Below are 23098 nucleotides of genomic sequence, written 5' to 3'. Positions count from 1 at the left end.
TTCAATCATTTTCCGTATGGTAACAGGTTAAGAATATCTTTAGGAAGCAATTTTGAGTAACAGAGGTAAATCGAATCAGGGTACCATACGCTATACTTCGTCGGCAATCGCGCATGCGGTGTACGCTCAACCGAAAATCAGTACATTATTTGGGACTTCATCTTGGCTTACGGCTTCATCTTGCGCAAGCACAGTTGACCAATAAGAACCCTCCAATCTGCCACAATCAGTATTCGACATAATCATATCTTCTAAAAGTCACGAGTGGCTCTACGGTTTTTATCTGAAACTACCATTTATTCTTACAGTGACTAATTATAGGGAGCATTTGTTTGTGTCCTTAATCAAACGCCCTGTAATTGCTGGCGTTTTTATAAGTCCATAAAAGGTGGGTTATCGCTATTGGTAATGGCGTAGCGGCTACGCGGCTGTTTACCATTATGATAAATCGCTTATTGCTAAAAATATCTGAGGGACGAAATGCTTCTTTTATGCAACTAAGTAAATTAAAAAAAAAAAACACTAGAAAAGAAAAACAAGCTTTTTTATTGCCTGTTCAAAAGTTTGAAAATGCCCTGGGTAATATTATTAAGATATGCTATGTTATCAGGTCAGTTAATCCACTATTTATGGAAATAGGTAAAATAGAGAGCAAATCAGATAAGTCTGATCATGTTTCATACAGAAGCAGAATTGGTAAGTAACCATCTAAGCCTTGTTTTACCCATGTGTTTGGATGGGAACCGCGTCTCATTGTCGCTGAGTCTTCGATGTAATTATTCCTTCGAAAGCGCTTACACATGGTCAAAACAGGCACAATTTATTCAATTGCAGCATGGGTAAGTATCACCAGCCTGCCGCGGTCTTTTGGACTCTGGACAATTAATTGGACACGGTTAAGGATCTGAGAAAAGAGTATAATTTATTGTGGGCGAATAAAAATAAGCGATCCTGCCCTATCTGAATGTTCAATTCTCTCGTATCGTTTTTTGGAGCTCTGGTGTGGTCGCTCTGAGAGGCAGTCGTATATCTCTATCGAAAACCAAACGAACGTAAGCTATGCCTCAAAAACGCTCATTTAAATTACTATGCTCTTACACTTAGTCTCTACTAGCAAGTTTCTGACTACAATTAATTCTATTCCACCAAATTCGCACGTCTCTCTAGTGTAACGCGCAAACTTTAAACACTTCAGACAAGACTGACGATATCTTAAAGAAATTGGCTCCGCTGTTTCTTAATGATATTTACAGGATATGGCACCTAAACTGGGTCAAACTTTAACGGGCTGTCTGCTTCAACGGGCATGCGTTTATCCGCTACACCTAACAGCAGACGAAAGCCGGTTCTTTCCACAATAAAACATCAAATTCATCATGCCGAACAACAGTTCATAGTTCCTTGGAATATTTGTTAAGATCGTCTGTTATTCGATTATTCGACGAGACGCTAGACGAATCTTTAGCAAGAGCAAGAGAGAGCAAGTCGAGATCAGACAATCCACGTTATAGCCAGTTTTCACGCGGCCTCCGAAAAGATTTTCATGAAAAAGACCGAAATATCTTTCATGAGATTAGGCTCAGAAAGCTAAAAAATCATCAAAATGGTCCAAAAGCTACTTTTGATATACCAGAATTTTGATTAGACGAATTAGCGGCCATTTTGGAGAGGAATAGGTCAACTGCCAGTTACGTCATCACGGTAAGCTGCGACAACTAATAATTAAAAAAAAAATTTTAAAGCTTTGGTCGCTTTTGAACCCTTATATCTTTGAGACGTTTGTTCTATCTTCCCTTCGAAATTAAAATTTACTAAGATTTTTTATATGCAGCGCACTTGGGCGTCTACCAGTATTGCCTGACGTGTGGTAACCGTTAGACCATTAGTTTCCGATTAAATAATGAGCTAAAAACGTCCCGCCTGTGATTTAGCCACTAAATTGAAGCAAATCATAACGGTTTATAGCTACAACTGCCAGGAGTGACACTTTTAGCACATGTACAACCAGTTGTTGGAATATATTTTTTTTTTTGGATCTTAATACAGCCTTAAAAACAAAACATAAGAAAAAATTCCAGGGAAAGCTTAGGCGGCGTACCCTGCATATATTTTTTTTGCGTATAACTCTTGTCGCCCAGAAAATATCACCAAGAGCTTTATAGGTGAGTAGAACGGCTACTGCTATCGTCGAAATGAACTCTTTTTCATTATCAGACAAAACAACTAATTCACTGCTAATTACTAAAACATTGCTTCATCAATCACGAGTCAAATACCAACAAATCAACAAGGAAGCGAGACGAAGACCACGCCACATAGACCACAAGCTGCAGGCCGACCATGGAAGCACCTATCCCCTCCTATGTCGTATAAGATATGACAGTGTAAATACTGAGAGGTATATTTCATCAATGCGGTTGACACACGAGGCTTCCGAGTATAGCGACACTCTCGCATAAGCCTACTAATATATTGCTTGTTTAGTAATTACAAGAAGACAACAGCAGAAAGTTGCGGAAAGGACGAAGAAAAACGAAGATGTAGCATATAGGGATAACGATTTAGAGGGAAAAGATCAGACAGTGATGGGTAACATTGCACAATTAAAAAAAGAAAACCGCTCAGCGGTTCCCAAGCCGTTTTTCGATCAACAAAACGTTAGGACATTCTAACGGCAGGGAAGTTATAAAGGAAAGGAATGGTGTGACAAAGAACATTGTTTCGTCTTGTTGCGGAGCTGGCAGATATTCATTGGTTCGTAGTTGCCGCCATCGCCACCGCCACCGCCACCGCCGCCGCCGTCATAGCGCCCGCAACCTGGTTGTTGCTAAAGGTTGAACATGTCAGATTCTTGACATGTTTTAAAAGCTCTGTTGTCTTGTTCCTTGTGTCAGGTAAGGAAACCTTTCCTAGCCCTAAAAGATTACGGTCGTGTGTTACTACCCTTGCCATAACATTGTATCGTAATAGAGCTTTCCCAATCGTTTACGCTTCGAAAAGGGATACATATGAGGTTTAGGTGTGAGCGGAGTGCTGTTCGTGTGCAAATATGCGTGTCGCATCTTGGAACTCGTCCGCGTCTGAGGGTGGCGGCAGCAGCAGCAGCGGACCGAACAAGCACGGCAACACAGCAACTGATGGAATGCCCCGCTCCGTCAAGCACGAATCCTTCCTGTTGGTCGAGATGCTCTGCCATTATCCTGGCTTTAGAACGGCACCTCTCACTACAAACAAGTCCTATGTAAGGCAACAGTCGAACAGCTGTTTCAGGATAGCAAGCAGCTAGCAACGCAACACTGTGCACTATGCTCCAAACCTATAAGTAGCAACAGCTCGTAAACAGCGGCGTCCAACCCTATAACCAGCAAGTGCGCACACACATATAAGTCGAAAATTGACGCCCGTTTTAACTAGTATAGAAGATAGAAGACATGAGCTGGCAGGTAGGCTCCATGCGCACAAATACTTGGTAATGCTAGAGTACGCTGCAGAGCTAGAGCAGGGTAGAACTTTCTCTTTTGACGTTCGTTCGTCCGGACAATCAACCCGTCGAACTCACCTATATCGAAGCGACGACACACATGCACGTTCACAAAAGATCATGCGCCCTCAGCCTCCCATGAACGCGGTTGTGAACGGCAACGCATTATTAACAACGATGTATACAAGTGAAGAGCGTGGGCTGCTCGTAGACGCCCTAGATAAACAAACATAACACACATCCAGACACACACTCACACATGTGTTTTCGTTCTTCTCTAGCATGGAAAATGAAAGTTTTTAACGGCTCCTGGTCGAAGGCATGAAGCAGACGATGGCGACGGCGACGGCAGTGTTAGTAGTGGGGTCGTGTGATATCGTAATAGACGCAATATGGGACTTTCCTTACTTCTAAGCAAACAACCATAACACCATCGTTGGTCGTTTGAAATGCTAAGGGCACTCCTCTAAGGATATTGTAATGGTGGTCGTCGTAGCGTGCTATGTATAATAACTGGTAAAGAAAAGCCATAATAGAAAAGACCTGACGATGATGGGAAATCTTGTTGTATCAGGCTTGAATAGAAAAAAGACAGTACCGAGAAAATAAGCAAGCTGGAGAATAGGAAATCATCTGTCAATGCGAATGTCTATGGTGTTGTTCCACGATACGTTCCTTCATAGGTTCATAGTTAGCCTAGGCGTCGTTTGCCGGACCGTAACAGGAGAGGTCTTGCCTAAACACACGAAATTGCTTATGGAAGATTCTCGGAGACCCGACTCGGGGGTTGTTCGCTCGTGGCCATTGGGTGACTAATGTTAGGTGGTAGGTAGATCTCACGGAAGTCATAGAGATCGCTGCGAACGTCATCCGCCATTCAAGCAGATGGCTTACAAGCGGGTCGCGCGAAGAAGCTAGCAAGCAAGCAAGCAGTTGGTCCTTGCTGCCTTGGCTTCGCTGTTTGATGATTCCCACCACCATCACTATAACTACCAGCACTATTACACCGCTGACAACGCGTAACGTCGAAGAGGTTTGATAATCTAAGGAAGGATACTTTGGAAGAAAAACGGCTAGCGTTGGGGAGCAACGAATCTCCTGTACGCTGACGGATGGGGGGCAAGCCTATAGTAGAAGCAGCAGTCACAGTCATTGAAGAGAATGAAGTAACTGCGCAGCAGCTGCCTGGCTGTTGAAGCCAGAAGAAGGCAACTCAGACGAAAGAACGCTCAAACGAGATTGGGAAAGGAGGTAGATTAGGAACTGCGATGAAGACGACGACGACGACTATGCGCTGGGCTGGGGTCCATCCTGATGGCTATGGGAGCTGTCTCCAGCATGATACAGACAGCTTTCATAGCCCGAGGACCAACTGCAGCAACAGGTCAGCGTGAGGGGAAGCATTGCAAGTATACTGCTGCTCTCCTACGCTTCTCATGTTGGCCTGGTAGATGGGTACAAGGCAAACTGACGGACTGAGCTGGACCACTCCTCAGGAAGACGAGTAAGAGGGACGAAGGAGAGCAGTAGAAGTGACATGGTCGCACTCACACCGACTGTCATCCAGCCCCGTAAACATACACAGACTTCGACACACAGAGCAGCATGAAGCAAGCGGTGGTTAGCAGAAGCACAGAAGTGTAGGATTTCTCAGCTCCTATTGACAGTGGCCCGAACAGAGGCATCATCAGCAGCAATAGCAAGCTGTCCTGGTCGCAAGCTGGTTTGCTTGTTCGCACCACCTTCACGCGATGGCTACAATCACTATCAGCGGAGGCAGCAGCAGCGGCGACGACACTACCATTCTAAAAAAAAAAAAGCAGCATCTCTTAAACATGGTAGGTGGGTGGGTGGACGAGGCAAGTCCAAGAAAACCTGAACGAAGACGAACGCTTATAAGAGGGGGAGAAGCGACTTTTGACAGCTTAGCGCTTTTTACCTCTGCCTTCTCCCACTCACTTCTGAAGCTTTTTCTCTACCGCCTTTACCGAACAGCTTGAGTTTTCGGGTCTCTGTCCAGAATCTTGGCTAGTTGGAATAGCCTGGCCTGAGTTTGGTCTTGAACCAGTCGACATCAAGACCGGTTGCTCGTCGTCGAGCCGGGCAGAATATATGCTAGGTAAGGTTCCTGACTGAGTTATAACAACGGCTGCGGCGGGAAACGTTGTACTGCTGAGCTGTTAGCAAGTGGCATCGGCTTCGGCCCGACGTGTTGGAACAATGGATGTGTCGTATTTAGCTTCCACCGCAGCTACTGCCACAGCAACTGGCTATTCCTCCAATGCTATACTGACCATCAAGTGGTAGCCACGAGAGCAGTAATACGGATATACCTGGAGTAATCGGGGTCTAGGTGCTGTGAGTTGAGTTTGGGCTATTTGCGGAAAGAGGAATGTGGCTTGTTTTGCAATGCCTAGTTTCAGCTGTATAGGTTGGGCGTCTGTTAATAAAGGTTTGGGAAAAAGTAGTAGCAGTAGAGCTGCATGCAGACGCATTTGTGGCTGTACTAGTGGTGGTGGCGGCGAACGAGAAGACTATGAGCTTAACACCTGCGCGAATTAGCTCCATCTAGGGAAATATGTTCATGGCTGTTTGTTGACCTGTGTGTATAAACCACGACGCGAAGGAGGATACAGACGAGAAGCGCCCTTCAAATAGAGATAACGTTAGTATGAATTTTGTGGTAGCCAAGTCGATATATTCGCAGTGGAGGGGCAACTGGCGAATAGGTGAGAAACAACGAAGAACGAAAAAGTATAGGGTAAAGGGGACGAAGCGCGGAGACGCTTGCTTCGGTGTAACGAAGATGGCCGTTTAGCCTTATGAATTATAGTAACGACTGTTGAGTGGCTATAGAACGGCTGACAATTAAACTGTAATAAAATGATTAGATAAAACAAAGACAGAGTAGCAGTGGCTGCGCATAGCCATCGGAATGTAAGCGGCAAACTTGGCTTCGGTTTGAGAAGGCTGGCGCGGATAACTGTCGTAGTAATTATGAGCTTTTGAAAAAGTAGCGATGTACATACTGATGCAGCAGTATGTGCACTGAAAGTGGCGTTTGTTTATTCGGTACGTCTAGTTATGACAAATATGTTCTGACGAAGACTCCAGCAGAACTTGAATATATAAAACGTACAAGGACTCCCCTCGAGCGCTTCTATCTCTTCGTCCCTTGGAATATGTGGACGGTGTATATTATTTTACTAATTAAATAGTCATAAGAAATTTGTGTAGACATCAACAAAAGCCAAGCGTATTTTAGATGCTTAGACATTCGCAGGCCATAATTATAAATTGTATTGTTTTATAATGTGTCCTTAAATAATGACTTAAGTAGCCAAACGAAATGATTTTCACTCTAGTCTTTTTTCCATTTTTTTTTTTAATTTTCAGGCTGTTTATTTGTCAAGGGACCAACGAGTCGACGATGGACGGCTGCTCGCCCGGGGGCGTGAGGAGCGCTTACTCCATGGGCCTACCTTCACCCCTTTCGAAAAGGTTGAAAGGTGGGAGTACCAGGAGGTCTAACGTTTCTTTCCGTTCTTCTCCGTTGTCATTCATTTATAAACAACAAAGCCACGAGTTTCGCATTCGCTGTGGCAGCAGCCATAATGATCATTACCATCATTGCTACAGCCACCGCGACGACCTGTCGTCTTCACGACCGTCACGCTCATTGCTTATCGACAGCGATGCGGCCCACGGTCAATGGTTTTCGCTATTTTATGCTGCTGCCGGTGTCGCTGTAGACAACGACGACGACGTTTCAAACCCCTATCTGCACGTCTTCCAACACAACTGTAGGCGCCGTCGGCCAACCATGATCTATGCGCTGCTCGCAGCCGCTTTCCTACTAGCTGCTCTATTCGGTCCTTCCATTGCCTATGGAAGCAACGTTCGTAAGTTTCACATGATAATACTTTCGATAAGTACTTTACATTATATAAATGTATATACGTATCTATAAAATTTACTAGCCCAATGTGTATGTGCTTATAGAATGATACAAATACAATTAGTACACAGATGTCTGTGCGGGCTTGTGGTCTGGATACAATTAATAACGATAATACAGCCCAAAACGACAGAAATTATATGGACGGCTATAAAGTATTAGATTTTTATAGTTTTATCGCAATTGTCACTTAGACGCTTGTCAAAAATAATAGAAAAAAAAAATAAAATTGTATGTACACCATCCAACCTTAGCAAGTGAAAGTCTACGTTATACATAAACTTCTTTTATCAGCTTTTCTAACATTTGGTAAGTAAATTCTAACCTTTTTTTCCAAACAGCCATTGATGGTCGACACGTAGCCATAATAAATTTCGCAAAGAATACGTTGTCGTTACCTTTAATAGTGTATTATCATTCACAGCATTAGACGTGTCGATCTTTCGGTGTGTTACTGTACTGTTGGGCACAAGCCAATTGTATTACGGCTACCACAGAACAGGAAACAATATCCAATCAAACCACAGTGGCCAGTCGAATGGTACAAGTATATTCGTGCGTTGGTCTATGTGTACAGGGACGGTGTTTACCTAGTGATTGTGGCCGATTGCTATGAACGTATACTGTTCTGTCAACTGGTAGAGTGGTAGTAGTAACACTAGCTACAGCCCTGCGCTGTTTGGTTTCTGGGTTCCTGAGGCAGTTGCCACCCTGTCCGTCTTTCGTCTGTGCGATCACGGGGTTGGCTCAACGCTCGCTGGTGTGGTCTCCAGTAACATCTAGGGGCGTAAACAAGATAGCTCCATCTCATTATTGCGTTAAGAAGGACTAGACTCGAGAACTGCTGCAATCTGAGGATACCGAAAGATGGCGGACAGTTGTTTGTAATCGTTCTTTGTAAAGCCGGAACGATAGTCTCCTGGCAATCAAATCGACGATTGGGCCGACTCTTCAAGGCTATATCCAACGCCAACGCATAAGTCCCTCATCTATTGCTTCTGTTACCTCGAACCGGCCATCATCTTCGTTATCGTCATCATCGTACATTTTCTATTTCAGCGTTGCCTTTCTCCTCGCCACTTCGATCGAGATCACGTATGCCAAGTCAATCGATATTAAGATGTGATATGCTGGCGCAGTAACATGTTGCTCAGAAGTGCGAAGGTGGAGCAGAAAAGACAAACCGCCAAAGAGCTACAAAAAAATAGGGCACAAAATAAACGGCCCTAGCGATTGGACCATCTCGCAGGCCATCGCATTGGCCATCCGGCTGTTTCTCTTATTGTTTATGATTTTCGAACTCTCGCCTTACATTTTATGGAACGGCACGTGTAGAGATGCTACATAAGAATATTCGAGATGATATGTATATATATATATATATATATCTATAAGGAAGTATAAACTACTACAGTACATGAGCGTGCAATTTGATAGAAGAAGATCAAAGAAGTGCGTAAGCAATAACCAATCATGAATATGAGCCTCATAAATACCACTGGCGAGTCCCAGAATTTCCAACTATGTTCCTGAACACGCATTACTTTATTACGGTTGTATGGACGATTGTCGGTACGCTGAATGGAAACATAGCAATATAACATTATTGTCTATATAATTGCTCAGTTGGATAGACGTAAAAAGCATTTTACCTGGAAAAGTCTTCAATCAAAAGATTTTAATAAAATATTATATAGGCAAGGGAAACAGGTAATGCTGCTTTGTGCAGTCTTCGACCGCGTAGAGTAATACTATAATAACTGGATTGAGTTTATCTTGTATTCAAGCAAACGTTGCATCTACCCATACTTGGAGCATTACGAAATTTCAAGAAAGACGCGAGTCGCTTACTCATAACGATGATACGCTCTTTTATTAGTTGTTCTTTGTGGATTCCGTTATTGCAGCTCATCTGATCTGAACAGAACTTGTCGCAGAGGGAAAGAAAGAAATTGTGCTTCACGTCCAACTAGTACCCACGATACGTTAGATTTGTTGAGCGTCAACACAACGAACGTAATGATCTCCTATGCACGTACGCTACCTGTTCTGTGGAATCCATTTAGACGGATAGAATATCAGTAGAGCACGTGCCTAAGACAACATACGGATATAAAATGTCTCCGGCATTCCGTACGTATTGTGTGCAATATCAGTCACTGAAACAATATTTCACTTACCACCACTCTTTCTGCGTTCTTGCGCAGCTACTGGCGCTAGCGATATTCTGTAATGTACGAGCAAACTGAAAAGCATGGTCTCACCTCATCAACCCTGGTGTCAGCTCGTTACCTGGCTACCGCCGCTGCCGTCGTTGTGCGAACCTGGCATCGGATAAGTCACCATAGAATATGGTGACGCTAGTATTTCTCCTCGTGGTGCACTTGGCTTTTGTTTACTGTTCAATTCTCTGAAGTGTACTTCTCGATAATACGTCACTCGTAGCAGTAGTTTGTCGCGTGAAAAGACCGCACCTACTACTGCACAGTGTTCAACGCCTAACTTTGCGATCTCCCCTGCGGTTTAAATCAGACGAACACGCCATAAGTCTGTACACCTCGGGCCCGGTAGCAGTTACCTCGGTCGGAGTCGAGTCATTGTTATGCCTCCCTGATGCGCGAAAAGCAACTTGTCTGTTGGCCGTCGATCAACCTGTAGTTGCCTGACTTCCCATCATATAGAGGGTTGTGTCTCATAGCTTTTAGTAATAATACCAGTAGTAGCTCACAGTCCCCGTGGTAAAATTAGTTAAACTATAGGTGAAAGGAGAGGGCAGTTGCTTTGGAAAGGATTATGACAGGGCTAGCTAGAGATCTGTGTCAGTTTAGCCTGCTAAGCCGGAAGTTTTCGCTCTAGGCCCACTATCATGAACTAGGTAACTGACGAGTCTGTACATGACGAGATTTCGGAAGTGCGTCTACATTCGCTCCCTTGCATGGTTTGTATATATAACCAGACAATGCAACACCGATAGGGGCAACACTCTGCGACCAACAGTCGCAGCACTAGCACGAGCGAGAAAAGACAAGAAGGGGAAAGGGGCTGGCAGAAGTGTGAACAGAACGGGAGACGTGTTTCTGGTTTGGTTATAAAAAAAAAAAAAGAGAAACACTTATAGAGAAAACGTAAGTGTAAACACAGAGAGTCCTGCCACTGCTAACAAAGTAGCGCTAATGCTACGACATTTCTGTATGTGCCTAACCATCAGCTATGAGCGGTGACAGCGGGTAGGACGGCTGGCGTGTTGTGACGATGCCAGCAGTCAATAACGATAACATTGCAAGCAACACTCTTACTTTTTCGAAGGGGAACAATGGCTCTCCATTAATTACATCGGCGGCGATGGTGGCAGCAATAGCGGAGGCGGCGGACAGCAGCGGTAGCTGTGCTGTACTCCTTCCTTCATCAACCCTTCCCTTTCCCTTGCGTGACTCTCGTAATCGCTCACTGCCGACCCGATCAGCCGCTGATTTGGCTTGCTTCAACATTCATTCAGCGCTAGCGGCAAAAAGCTTCAATACGGATGCAACAGTTGGACTAGTGTTTGAGTATACACAAAGAGATCTTTGCGTAAAACGATATATTTAGTACCAAACAGTGCGTTATCAATTGCGATTGTTTTTTTTGTCAGCTACTTCCGATAAGCGCAACGGTGGCTGACACTGGCCATCGAGGTGCACACCATCATTTCAACAATACTGCACAAGCCACTTTAGACCTTGCCCCTTGAGACTCTTCAAACGCAGAAGTCTAAAATTCCAACATTTATTACGGATCATTTTTTAAATGCAACAGCAATAGGTCAGTTTGATCAGTTCCTCCTGCATTAGCACTATATATGTATATATAGGCACAAAAATGCTATTTATTCGACCTGCACCTCGTCTGTATATAGCGACGGAAATAGTTATGATTACTAGTACGGGCTGTAATATTATGTCGCGCCAACCACGAACTTACGGCTAGTAGTACCGTACGTGCTTTCGATTTATCCTTAGAGGTCTCGTCGGCACGCTGTGATTTCCGCTTGAGTCGTCCCACGTTTGTTGTAAAAATGTCCCCTGATTGCGCCTCAACACTGACGAGTTATTCTGCGATACCTGCTCCAACTGAAATTTCACTTCGGCTCCTGGCATTGCGTTTGCTAATGCACACGCATGTTTACCTCAACACCTTCCGCAATCGTCGAGCTAAGAAATCGTAGCTTTGGTGGCGACTACCTCTACATTAAAGGACTTCAGTACGGACCTCAGCCTTGCAGCTGACTACTTCGTTCTTCGTTACCCTCTCGGCTTCAACGATCTGCTCTCCGCTCGCTGGCGCCAATTACAGTGATGACGCAAATGCTATTAATTTGAGCAACACCTCATTTTTTTAGCGGTAGCGATAGGAATTCCTGAAATTATATACAGTCCGTACTAATGTACACATATATTCATACAGGTTGTGTGATGTATCTTGTTGATGAGACCCCTGGCTTCCTTCAGCCAAAAGCTTGACCGTTCAAGCCTTCACGTCAACAAAAGCTAAGAAGCTTTAACATCTGTGAATGGCCTTGTGAACAAAAATGATTTTTTGCACTTAGTGAATTCCTTAGCATAGTAATAGGGATAGAAAGCAGGGAGCACAGTTTTCTAAGTCTGAGGCAGGTGTTAGTTGAGGCTTATATTAGGTAGGCCTACAGTAGGCTTCAATTGTGGAAGCGGAGGGTATAGCAAGTAAAAGAAGGCTGTACAGAGCACGGTGGATATAGCGTGGTGGGAATGACGCCATGTGCTTGCTGTTCCTTCCATTCTGTATTCGTCGACCCGCCCCGATCGTTCGTTCTTGCAGTAGCCTTGAAACACGAACGCGTGCGTCAATGAGAACATCAAAGAGGGATTAGGAAACGAGAAAGTACCTGGGCAGAAGTGACCGCGGTAGCTCGGCACGTCTGCGCACAAACAATTGCACCAATCGTAACGGAGATGATGCCGTCTCGTTTGTAACTGCTAGCGCCACGGGCACCAGCAGTTACAAACGAGACGGCAACCAACTCAACACAAGCGTAGTGGCATGACGAGCAATCGTGACAGGTCAGTCATAATTTCACGCATTTGCGATACGGCTAGAGCCGAAAATGGCCGGGCCGATGGGTTGGAATGGCGGTAAGGCAAGAATATAGCGATAGAAAATGTGGGGTATCTAGGTAGAGAGTAATCTAGATAGTGATAATCTTTCAGGGGCGACATTACACTCCCGTAAAAGTTGTACTTATTTTAACCTATAGAACAAGATACGGCATAGTTTGTAAGCCATTAAAAAAAACTGTTACGTAAGACGAGACGAGAAAAGAAAACGAACTTTCCACGAAGCTATCGTGGAAAGGTGATACATAAGGTGGCGATTACAGGAGTTCCGTACGAGACCGAACAGCAGCACCGCTGTAAAAGCAGTCGCAACAGCGGAACGAGCCAAAGACGTCAAGCCGGCTGCAATTTATGTGAGCTTATTTCTAACCGATCCCTTTATCTGAAAGGATAAGATCTATTGTTAGCCGTCGTAAAAAAAGTGAGAGCACCAGCAGTCAGTATTGGATTGCATTGATCGCCTAATTTCCCTGAAGTGGAAAACAACAAAGGACGATAAAGCAGCGCAAACGAACACTCGGATTGCCAGCTAAGCCTTCGAACTTGCGAAAACATGTACCTAGAGATTAATATAATAGAGCCCGACAGACGCGACCAACAGGAGTGGTCACGAACGATGTTGGGCAGAAGAGAAAGAAGGTCGCTATCATCTAGATACCGGGGTGTTTTTCACTAAGGACCCAGTGGGTATCTACTCTATCATTACTTCAATTGCACTGAGTATTAGATGCAAGGCGGGATAAAGTCAACCAGACAAACTATCTCTAGGCGACGTTAATCATAATAACAGACCTGCAATTTTACAATCAAATATATTTTCCCAGAATAGTAACATGACTAGCCTTACAGAGATCGTTGGATTTAGCACCAGGAACCAGCACGTACAGACGGGTTCACTGCCGCGTTGTGCGTCTTGCGTGACCTGCACGTTTCAGCGAATCACCGTATTACTACTGCAAGGCATTGCTTTGCTGCATTTTACTGAAGCTATTCGGTTTGTTACCAGAAGTGCATGGTTCGCGTTACACTGGATTTCTTGTTTTTACAACTTTATATCAATAAATTAGTATAGTCGTTCTATGCAGGAAATGTGAGCTTGTGTCTGACGCGGTAATTTTTTACTCTAAGAGAACTAGCGGCCTATTCTAGTCATTAAGACGCGGTTAACTATACGCACTCTAAACGGTAGCGCTTAATGCCAAAAGGACTAGAACTAGATTTTCGGGGCCGAGATTTAACGCCCCAATATAGTAGCGTAATGCTGCCGTTGATTATTCTTCACTGTTAGGAAGGCGTCTATTGTAAAGCTGACAATATTAATGCAAACTGAATTATTTCAATTAACACTCCTGAATTTTGCAAGTTCACATCATTTCAAAATGATGAGAACAATAAAGCGGTCGGCGCTTTTTTTTTTATTACTAAATTAAGTTAAAAGCATGAACTATTTTTGCTTCCGTACTGTAAACACAATGAAACCGGCACAAGTATTCTATTGGCGGCGCTCGGTAGGGCTGTAAAAGCACGCCCGATCATCGGACACCGTTGTTCCATAATATTATTATAGACAAATCGGGATCCGCACAGGAAAAGCTCTAATAACTTGTGGTTTCTTTAAAGGGATCTTTAAAGGGAACAGACCTGCCCGTTCACCTGTCAAGATATAGGAGCTAAGTTGGGTTGACGTACCTTTAATTAAACTAGGATAGATTTCTAAATCCTCCATTTAACTCCTACGCAAAAAATATGAGATAGCCAATCAACGTAACACTATCTTGTATATCGTGTCTACACGTATTTGAGGAATACGGACATTATATTGATGTTATAAATTGGCTCAAGCAACACAACTCTACACATGATCACCCCCTGCATGTTTACACGAGGCATACAAAATAATATTATCAGGTGGCTGAGCGACTAAGCCCCGCTAACCTATTGTCATTCATGGCAAAATAGATGCAGTCGAAAATCAGCTAAAGTAGAAACTCACAAATACAGTCTCATAGATAATATCTTACTGCCCAAAAAGTATGAAGATAAACGCTAGGCATTGTAAGGGTCTACACGTTAACATGTAAAGCTTTGCTCTTACACAGAGTAAAACTGTGAAGTTATTCCCTACAGATAAAAGTTACACTTTCGATGTTTATTCGATTTGGGAATTTGCCGCACTCCAACTAGGTCTAATGGGTCTTGTCGAACTTGAAACTTTAAGTTAACTTCGCTTCGGACCAACATCGTGAAGCACAGGCAGGTTTTTAAGTTAAAATATACATCCTTATTACGCTAAGTACGGCAAAGGCATAGCGAAAATGATTATCTCGTGCAATTCCTTACCAAAGAAAAAATATACTAGGGATTAATTATTATTAGCTTGGCTTCGACTAATTTGGGTATGCTTTAGGTAAAGTCCATTAAGGGTAGTGGTTGTGCTAGATGGTTCTAAAAGAATAAATCAATAATAATTAAACAATAGATCTTCCATATTTTCCATTCTATAATATCTCTAAGGGTAATCGAATTAAATTAATTTTAGCCTAGGTAGCAGAAGGGTCAACTACACTGATCCTATATGGTCAACTTGTTGATGAATTTCAGCCAAGTTCTTCACGCACCTGAAAACCATGCAGAAATCAGTGTGTGACGGTGACATGTTACACATAAAATGCCCTCGCAACACGTCGATCACGTTTAACATGGTATTCTACGGACGCAACGCTTCCTACAGCAGAACGTGTCCAGGTGGAGCTAGCCAGGGAAGCAGCGGTGGAGGCCGTGGTAGCCAGAACCCGGCAGATGAAACCACCTGTATCTGGAAAGGCGCGCTACCTCTGCTCGTGGAAGCTTGCAAGAATCAACAGGAATGCAAGGTCAATCCTCATAAAGAGTTCAGGTAAAAATCACTCTTCGCTACCTAATACGGACGACCATGAGTGAACCTGTCCCAGAATTGTAGCAAACTTTGAGTTGTTATCATTAGATGTCACACACATTCTACTTCGTAGACAGTGTGTCAATTGAAATCCGAATGTAGTATTTTTTTACAGATGGCACTGCGTATAGACAGACGAGCTTTACTTATGCTTTACTCTACTTATGCCATATTATATATGGCATTATTGTGTTCTTCATCCACAGACAGCGGGATCCGTGCCCTCACATTAAGAAGGTGACCGATGTGACCTACCAATGTCGGCCAAATCTTTTCCTGTACAAAACGGTCTGCCAGGGCGAGAAAATGCTGCTGAAGTGTCAGGGCAAACAACGAAGACTGCTCGTCTTCTCAGCCTTCTTTGGAGCGACAAAACTAGGCGTGCCCGAGTGCCACCAGCGAGACGATATCGCTAAAGTGAGTGCCGTTCTTTATCTATTCTACCCTACTGGTAGGTTACTAACTGTCGTATCAGTCGTATTCATTGACAATGTATGTTGAAAAACGTGTTCTGCTCGCTTGTTGTGGTGCAATGTTTAATTCCTTGGGAACTAAGTTGTGTATGAACGTTTGAGCACTGATAGCAATTGACATTCGCCACTCCAAGTGGATCTGCTCTGTAATATGTATATGTAAACATGACCTCCTATCTAAGAATCGAGGAAAAAGTTTTTACCTGACGTAACTTATGGACTTTTTAAAATAAGCCGTCTCAGTACATTGTTGGATATTATCCACATAGGTCACAGAATGATGCAGAAGATGCTAAAGAAAGCAAACACGAAAACAACATTACAATAACGCAAAAATAGCTAGAATCCTACGAATCATCGCTTAGACTAAAGGACGATCCTTCCGTTGTGGGCTGCAGGAATGCAACGCGATTGGCGCAACCGATGCGATGATCGCGGAGTGCCAGGGACGGAGGAGGTGCCAGCTGAGCGCGAGCCACGAGCGTTTCGGCAGGATCTTATGCGCTAAGCAGGCTGCCGTTTTCCTACGCGTCGTATATACATGCGGTTAGTACGACTGCTCGCATCAATCAGATTGGGTATGAATCAATCAATTGCCTAACAACGTCAATATCGTTATCTTATGTTTCGCCGTATTTTGGTAACGTACCGCTTATCACAACTAACAGTGCCTTTGTCACTTCGTTTCCTGATAAAAGTAAGGGTACAGTGAAGATTATTACGCCGATCTTCGGCCATTAAGCCTTTTTTAATTTACTACCTTTTCATTCAAACTGGGTAACTGCTTAACACGAAATATTGCTCGGAAAAATAGTTTGATAAATAAATGGAACAGGATTTACGAATTCAGAGAGCGTATTTGTTTCAGCTTGAAAGAACAGCTTCGTCACGGCTCACGGAAAAAATCCGTAGCTGGCTCATAGCAGTCTGATTGCAACACATCTGGTTTTTGAGCTACATTTGACTACAAGTCGCTAAGGGCGTATCATAAATAGGCTCCCCTTTCTTCTCGTTTTACCATTCCTAGTATCTCGAGACATCCTAAAGGAGTACGACAACGACGACGAAGATTTCGCGACGGATGATTTCATAATGTCGTCATCATCCTCCTCGTCGCCGTCCACCTCCTTGATGTCTATATCTGAAAATTTCTTATCGACTTCACCACCCTATCCGTCGAACCAGTTTACCACGGACAGACCGAGAACGCCGTTCAATAAGTACACTGAAGGTGAGTCGGACAAGCGTTAGTAATTTATCTATAATTAGCGTATAAAACATTAAGTCTTGACTTCAAAAGCGAGGAAGTCATCTACAACATATAGCTGACGACACATATGTGCACGTACAAAAATGGGTCTATTTTTATAGTGTTCGCCAGTCGCGTTCAGTGGCGTAGAAACTTTTTTCTTTCATACGAAACATCTGCAGTAAGCGGGTATTATTGTCCAGAAAGGCTGTTTTTACGATTGCGATTCGACTTGATAGAAAATTTACCATTGAGCATTTACTACCATCTACCTATCTAACAAAATCTACAAGATAATAATGCAGGATACAATCAGCCACGATGTAGAAACCGCAGCATCTGAACTGAGTGTAGGTATTGTTTGTAAACTGACGAGATGTATTTTTTAAAAATCTGTCACAAATACTTTATTAGAAGGCCACTGTAAGCCTATAAATATCTGAATCTGAATCTACGAAATTAATATCACCCGTGAATGAAAATACCGAACTGCGTCCCTCTCCAGTGTTGGGTATCTTGCCGAAGCAGGCAATCACAGCTGTCAATACGTGTAGCATAGCGGACACGGCCAGCTATTGCTCTGCTTCTGTTTGCATTAGCTAGAGTAAAAATAGATATACGAATCTAGATGTTTATCCAATGGCTGGGTCCTTTTGCTTTAAAGAATTTCTTCAATGCGAGCTCTACATATTAGTTAGACTAGTCCCTTGAGTGCATAACTCACGGATGATTTACAATGCATATGTAAACTGAAGTGTTCCTTCCTCATTTTGCGTGCTCGTGCCCATCTAGTGGTACAGCAAATAGTCACTTTTGATATCTTCAAGGGTATATAGCTCAGCATTTCCCTGATGGCAAATGGAGGCGTTTAATCGTGCACGGCCACCTCTTTTCGTCGAACTAGATTGCTCAGATCTGCTCAAAAGGCCGATCAGAAAACAACTGTATGTTCATGAGTATGCTTTAAATATAAAATCAGTTAATAACGCATGCGGTATCACAGCGCTCGTGCCGCGGACGTGATTCAAACAATTAACGCTGTCGTTTGCAGTTTATCGCAAACTATTCAATCAATAAGTTTTAGCCAATGGACAACTTCTTTAATTAGAGCATATTGAGGATAGCTAACGTATGGTATTCTTTGTTTTTTTTTTCGTTAAAAGAAAAAAGCACTGGTCCATAATTTAAACAAATAAGGGAGCGGAGTTTTTTAAAGAAAAAAGATACCGACAGCATAATCATTTTTTTTTACTAATTGATCGACAGGTGGTAACCATGGTTCTAATAGCGGTCGGGGAAATGGTTCGGGGTATCGTCATGGACCGCTACAAGTTAGTACCGGTGGTATGGGGTTACAAGAAAGGGAGCCTCTGGGAGGCACCCCGCCTTCCATTATCTATAATGTACCCAAGCCTGGTTCTGCTGGAGACACAGTTAGACTACATGAAGTCATCGATGGATCATCGGGTGAGTTACCCATAGGAATAAATCCTCATTAGAGGAATAACTCGTTTCCGTTTTAACGACACGGTGTTCGTATGCGTTAATATTAAGATGAAAATTCCTCCCTCTCTATGACCAGGTCGCACACTTGATTACAGACATTGGCAGTGCATGTACTATAGCATTTAGAAGGGATAGTGAAACGTTGTTTATCAAAAATATAACCATTTTTTTTATAAACAAATATATTAATAACAGTCTCAGGTATCGTACATGTAGGACGCTCGCAAGATTCAGTCGAAGACTTAGAGACAAACGTCTAATTAATCTATTATCCTACCCAACGGAACTACTATAATTGGTATCGCTGTTCTGTGAAAGTACCATATTCCAATCTCGCATAGTCGATCATCAAGATTGAGTACCGCCGCCTTTTAGTTTGCGTTCAATAAGATTTTCTCTCATCCAGGACTAAAATACCTCTAGCACTCGTCGTTCCGTAGTGACATGTCATTGATTTATTCTCCTAACTGAATCATTCTCTGCTATTTCTACTTTAGTTTTTTCCTCGTTTCTCTCAGTGAGGCTCATGTTCTCAATAGGCCCACCACATCTACCACTTTCACGAAAGCGTCTCAGTTCGCCTAAAGCTGTCGCTACTTTGTCTAGTTGACTCTAATGGGTCTCCTGTGAAAGTCGAGTAACGTTATAGATCTGCCACGGTAGAATAGAAGTAGATACGCCTTAGGGAAAGCAGCGAAGGCGACGCTTTCTGACTGATACCTTCTAGCACCAGTTGGCTCGCTCTTTCGATCGGCAGCTTTCTGATCTGTCCCCTCGAGAGACGCACGGCCAGTGTTCTCCCCGATCCCTGCTTCATGGAGCGAACATAATAATCAGCCTTGCCTTACTGCCCCTTTTCTCCCAATAGCGAGCGTTTCTGCTACATCTGCAATGGAGCCATTGTAAGTGGTCATGATGGCGGTTCGCGCACAAGTGTTAAATGTAGCGGCGTAGTCTTCTGGCTAACAGGAATAGTAGAAGCAGCAGCAGCAGCAGTAGTATATCTACAATGACTGGACGTTAAGTTAAGTGTCAATTGCCTGGCCTATGTTCGTTTGTCTCATCTCCTTGATAAAATCTGGCTCCTCCCCGATTGTCTGCTTCGGCTTCAGACAGCGTGAGGTTGATGCGAAAAGGATGGAATGGTTTGAAGCGCTATAGACGGTACGTGGAATAGAAGCAAGGAAACGACGACGTTAATGCCGCTGACGACGACAATGGCAAGGCACAAAAAGCGAATCTGTCGGGTTTTATTGAGAGCTGGGTAATTTATTGCTTCTCGAAGCAGAAGAGACGCAACCTGCGACTGGTCAGGGAGCAACCTGCTCGGGAGGGCCAAAAGAGGCAAGCTGTACTAATACCTAAAGAAGATAGAAAGCTAGTCCGCCAGAGCTGGTTGACGCTGATCTCAGCTCCTTCTATTTCCCTCTCACTCTGAAACCCTGACATACACGCCGACCTATTTAGCCAGCTTGCTTTTCATGAAGCAGACTCTCCCGTTTAAGTCAATGTTTGGAGAGCCTCATCCATGCTACCTCAACCATTTTTACACTGTTGGTCAGTCATATCTGAGTATTGCAAAAAGGGGCGTCATAGCCGAATAGCAGCGAATGTCGCAGTACAAAAAGGACAAGCTAGATTGCATTTTGGTTATAAGTACGTCATTGATATTGTTACTCGTAGGGGAGTGTTCAATGAATGCTCTGTGTCAGCTGATAGTTTGCTTATGTCGAAACTGTTGGAAGCTGGTGTGAAACGACAGAGCTGAAAGGAACCGAAAATATACGATGTAAAGAGCTATGGAAAGGGAGAAAAACACAAGAAGAGGCTGTCCAAGAGGGCGTTTGTTTCCATATTGATGTATCGGTGTGGCTGATATCATCAGGCTGTAGAGCGCGATATTGGCTTTGGCCCCGAGGCAGGGCAAACACGGTTAGGCCGGCTCAGCCTCGCTTTTCCCCTTGCTGATCGAGAAGATGAAAGGCAACCTATTTTTGAGATTCCACCGCGCCACGCCTCATACCGCACGAATATTTAGAACGGGGGGTGATCTGTAGTTCGTTCTTTTTACGTGCGGTCCCTAATCTCTAAGGTGCTACACTTAAAGGGAAGAAATTATCACTGGGAAATACGATCTGCTCTGAAAAAATGCTGCCTGCTATTGCTAGCATGATCCCAGCGGGTAACAACAGGAAGCGTCTAGTACAGTAAGTCGATTTACGCTGTCTGCCAATTGATTTGTCAATCACCTTTTGGTTTTTTCGTTTTTTTTTTTTGGTTGGCAGCTGGTTTTGAGAAGCCGCTAGTTTCTAAGGGTTCTTATGTCAGAGTAGTATATATAACGGTTTGCGACGCCCAATCTAATCTAAGCTATAGTAAACGTTCGCGTTATATAACATTTAGTACAATTCGTTAGCGGCAGGCGGCTACACTGTGCTTATACGTAAAACGGTTATTAGGTGTTCCAAACAAGGAAGCCAGCTCTCTAGTATTATATAATACAATGTTATGCAACTAGGTATGTTGTTATGTATACGGTGCTTCAAGATAATACTGCGTTGATGAGAGAATCAGCTTTGAAATAATGGTCTACTAGGCACACAAGCGTAGTGCTGACCCAAAAATGTCGCCTCCTCAATATACTAAGTAGCCATATTACCCTGTGTGATACCTACATAATGTTACAAATTCACATACGTATTTCGATATTCATATTGCTGATAGCGTCGCTATTTTTGTATTCCATTAATCTACAGCGAATAATGGCGGTCAGCTACGGTCGTCGATGTCAAGCTCAACGGTTCGCAGTGGAAGTGTGGCCGGTGGTGGACTGTCGGACTCATCAAGTGGTAGTTCAGGAAATTCCTCGTCTGGGGGCTTACCTGGCCTCCTTGACCTGCTGTGGCGTAACATCGGTGGTGCGCCCCGACAACAGGTTATGGTGTTCGTGGGAGGAGGCGTCATTTGCGTCTGCCTCGTCGTAAGCATGGCATGTTTAATTGGATCGATCAGCCGTAGCAGGGGCCGAACAAAACAGCAGCGAAAAAAACTTGTCGTTCTCACACCAGACACTTGTGAGTAATGTACTATATTAGCATCGATGTATTATGACGTAATTTCATTGAACTTTTTTTCAACATGTGATATCTTCGCAAGATTATTTAGGCGTATTCAACAATCTGTAGGAGATTAGCATAGCAAATTAAGCGATAGCTTTCTCATTTGCTGTTCACTATTGATTAGGATATGTAGGTGCTAATATAGGCTCAAAACAGCAATCGACTTTAGTCATTTGAGTAGCCTAATTAGGCAAAAGATATCACAAGAATGATGTTGGCAACAACTCAGACGCCTGGGTAGTAGCCTACCAAACGGAAGCAGTGAAAAAAGACAAAGGTTAAAAAGACTAGCAAGAAGTGTTAACGAGAAATCCAACAACGTCAAGTGGGTGTTGACCGAAAAACACGCTGAAGCGTGTGGGGAGTCGGTCAAATTTACAGACTGGTGCTCTAAGGATAACAGTTACCGCAGTCTTCACTTATTTCTAGCACTGTTGGACGACCTCCTCGTATGACCTTGCTCATGATAAATGATGACCTTCTAGCTGACAAGAACACTCCTAGAGTCGAAAGAGGCCTCATGTTAATGGAGCTTACTTGAGGTCGTCTTTCTTTAGAAGCACACAGGGATGCGTGTGAAAAATGGGGAAAGACATGCTTCCCCCACTTCTAGATTATCCGTGTTGTCCATTGAACCTTCTTTTTGAGTAAATCCCCTTTGGCTTAATGATAAATATGCATTTGGTGTAGAGCTCCCGAAGCACAGATAACAATGCGATATCCTGAAAAAACTGATAAGTTTAGCTAGAAGGCGATGCCGCTTCGCAGCATTTGTTTCTAATTCGTTCGTCCAATGTGCACATATGTGACACTTAAGAAGGCAAACACTTTCATAGTGTCGTATGCTCCCATAAGGTTCGCGAAAACGAGTCGGTGACTTGGATATGTTAGGGTTTGGCATGCTTGTTCTATTTCCTTGAAGCTACCGACTTCGATATGAATACCCGCCTATAATTTAACGCATTCCTAATACCCAGCGAACGTAACTTTAGGCATTACTTTAACTAAGCTTTGGCTCCATGTACTACTTAACGCTTCATGGAAATCCAAGTTAGATGACATCATTTTTACAGAATCCCTCAGAATAGAATTGTACTGCTTAATGCAAGCTTTTAGACACCGTTTTATGCAACTAACTGAGCCGAGAGCCCGTAAATATGAAACGGGATAGGTTGCAAATAGTATTGGTAACTGGGCGATATATAAGCACCAATGCATGGCCCTCAGGAAGAGTTTCTAGCCAGTAAC

The 23098-nt window shown here is 43.5% G+C and overlaps 1 protein-coding gene across 4 annotated transcripts in view; it reads left to right on the top strand.

The window, feature by feature from the left end:
• Positions 1-23098, top strand: part of LOC111263127 (uncharacterized) — an 81719-nt gene that overhangs the window by 33654 nt on the left and 24967 nt on the right. For 2 of the 4 annotated variants that reach the window (XM_022837967.2, XM_086969473.1), the window contains 7 exons: positions 6878-7383; positions 15170-15464; positions 15710-15920; positions 16375-16522; positions 17004-17207; positions 18492-18692; positions 21488-21805. In XM_022837967.2, coding sequence (XP_022693702.1) covers positions 6912-7383; positions 15170-15464; positions 15710-15920; positions 16375-16522; positions 17004-17207; positions 18492-18692; positions 21488-21805 — 1849 coding nt within the window. In that variant the 5' untranslated portion in view covers positions 6878-6911. Of the gene's footprint in view, positions 1-6721; positions 7384-15169; positions 15465-15709; positions 15921-16374; positions 16523-17003; positions 17208-18491; positions 18693-21487; positions 21806-23098 lie in introns of those variants that run through there. The other 2 variants (XM_022837966.2, XM_022837963.2) reach the window with 1 other exon arrangement.

Source organism: Varroa jacobsoni, unplaced genomic scaffold, assembly GCF_002532875.2.
Source record: "Varroa jacobsoni isolate VJ856 unplaced genomic scaffold, vjacob_1.0 scaffold_737, whole genome shotgun sequence".
NCBI lineage: Eukaryota > Metazoa > Arthropoda > Arachnida > Mesostigmata > Varroidae > Varroa > Varroa jacobsoni.
Note: the sequence above shows the minus strand (reverse complement) of the source record. Positions and strands in the feature narration are given on the sequence as shown.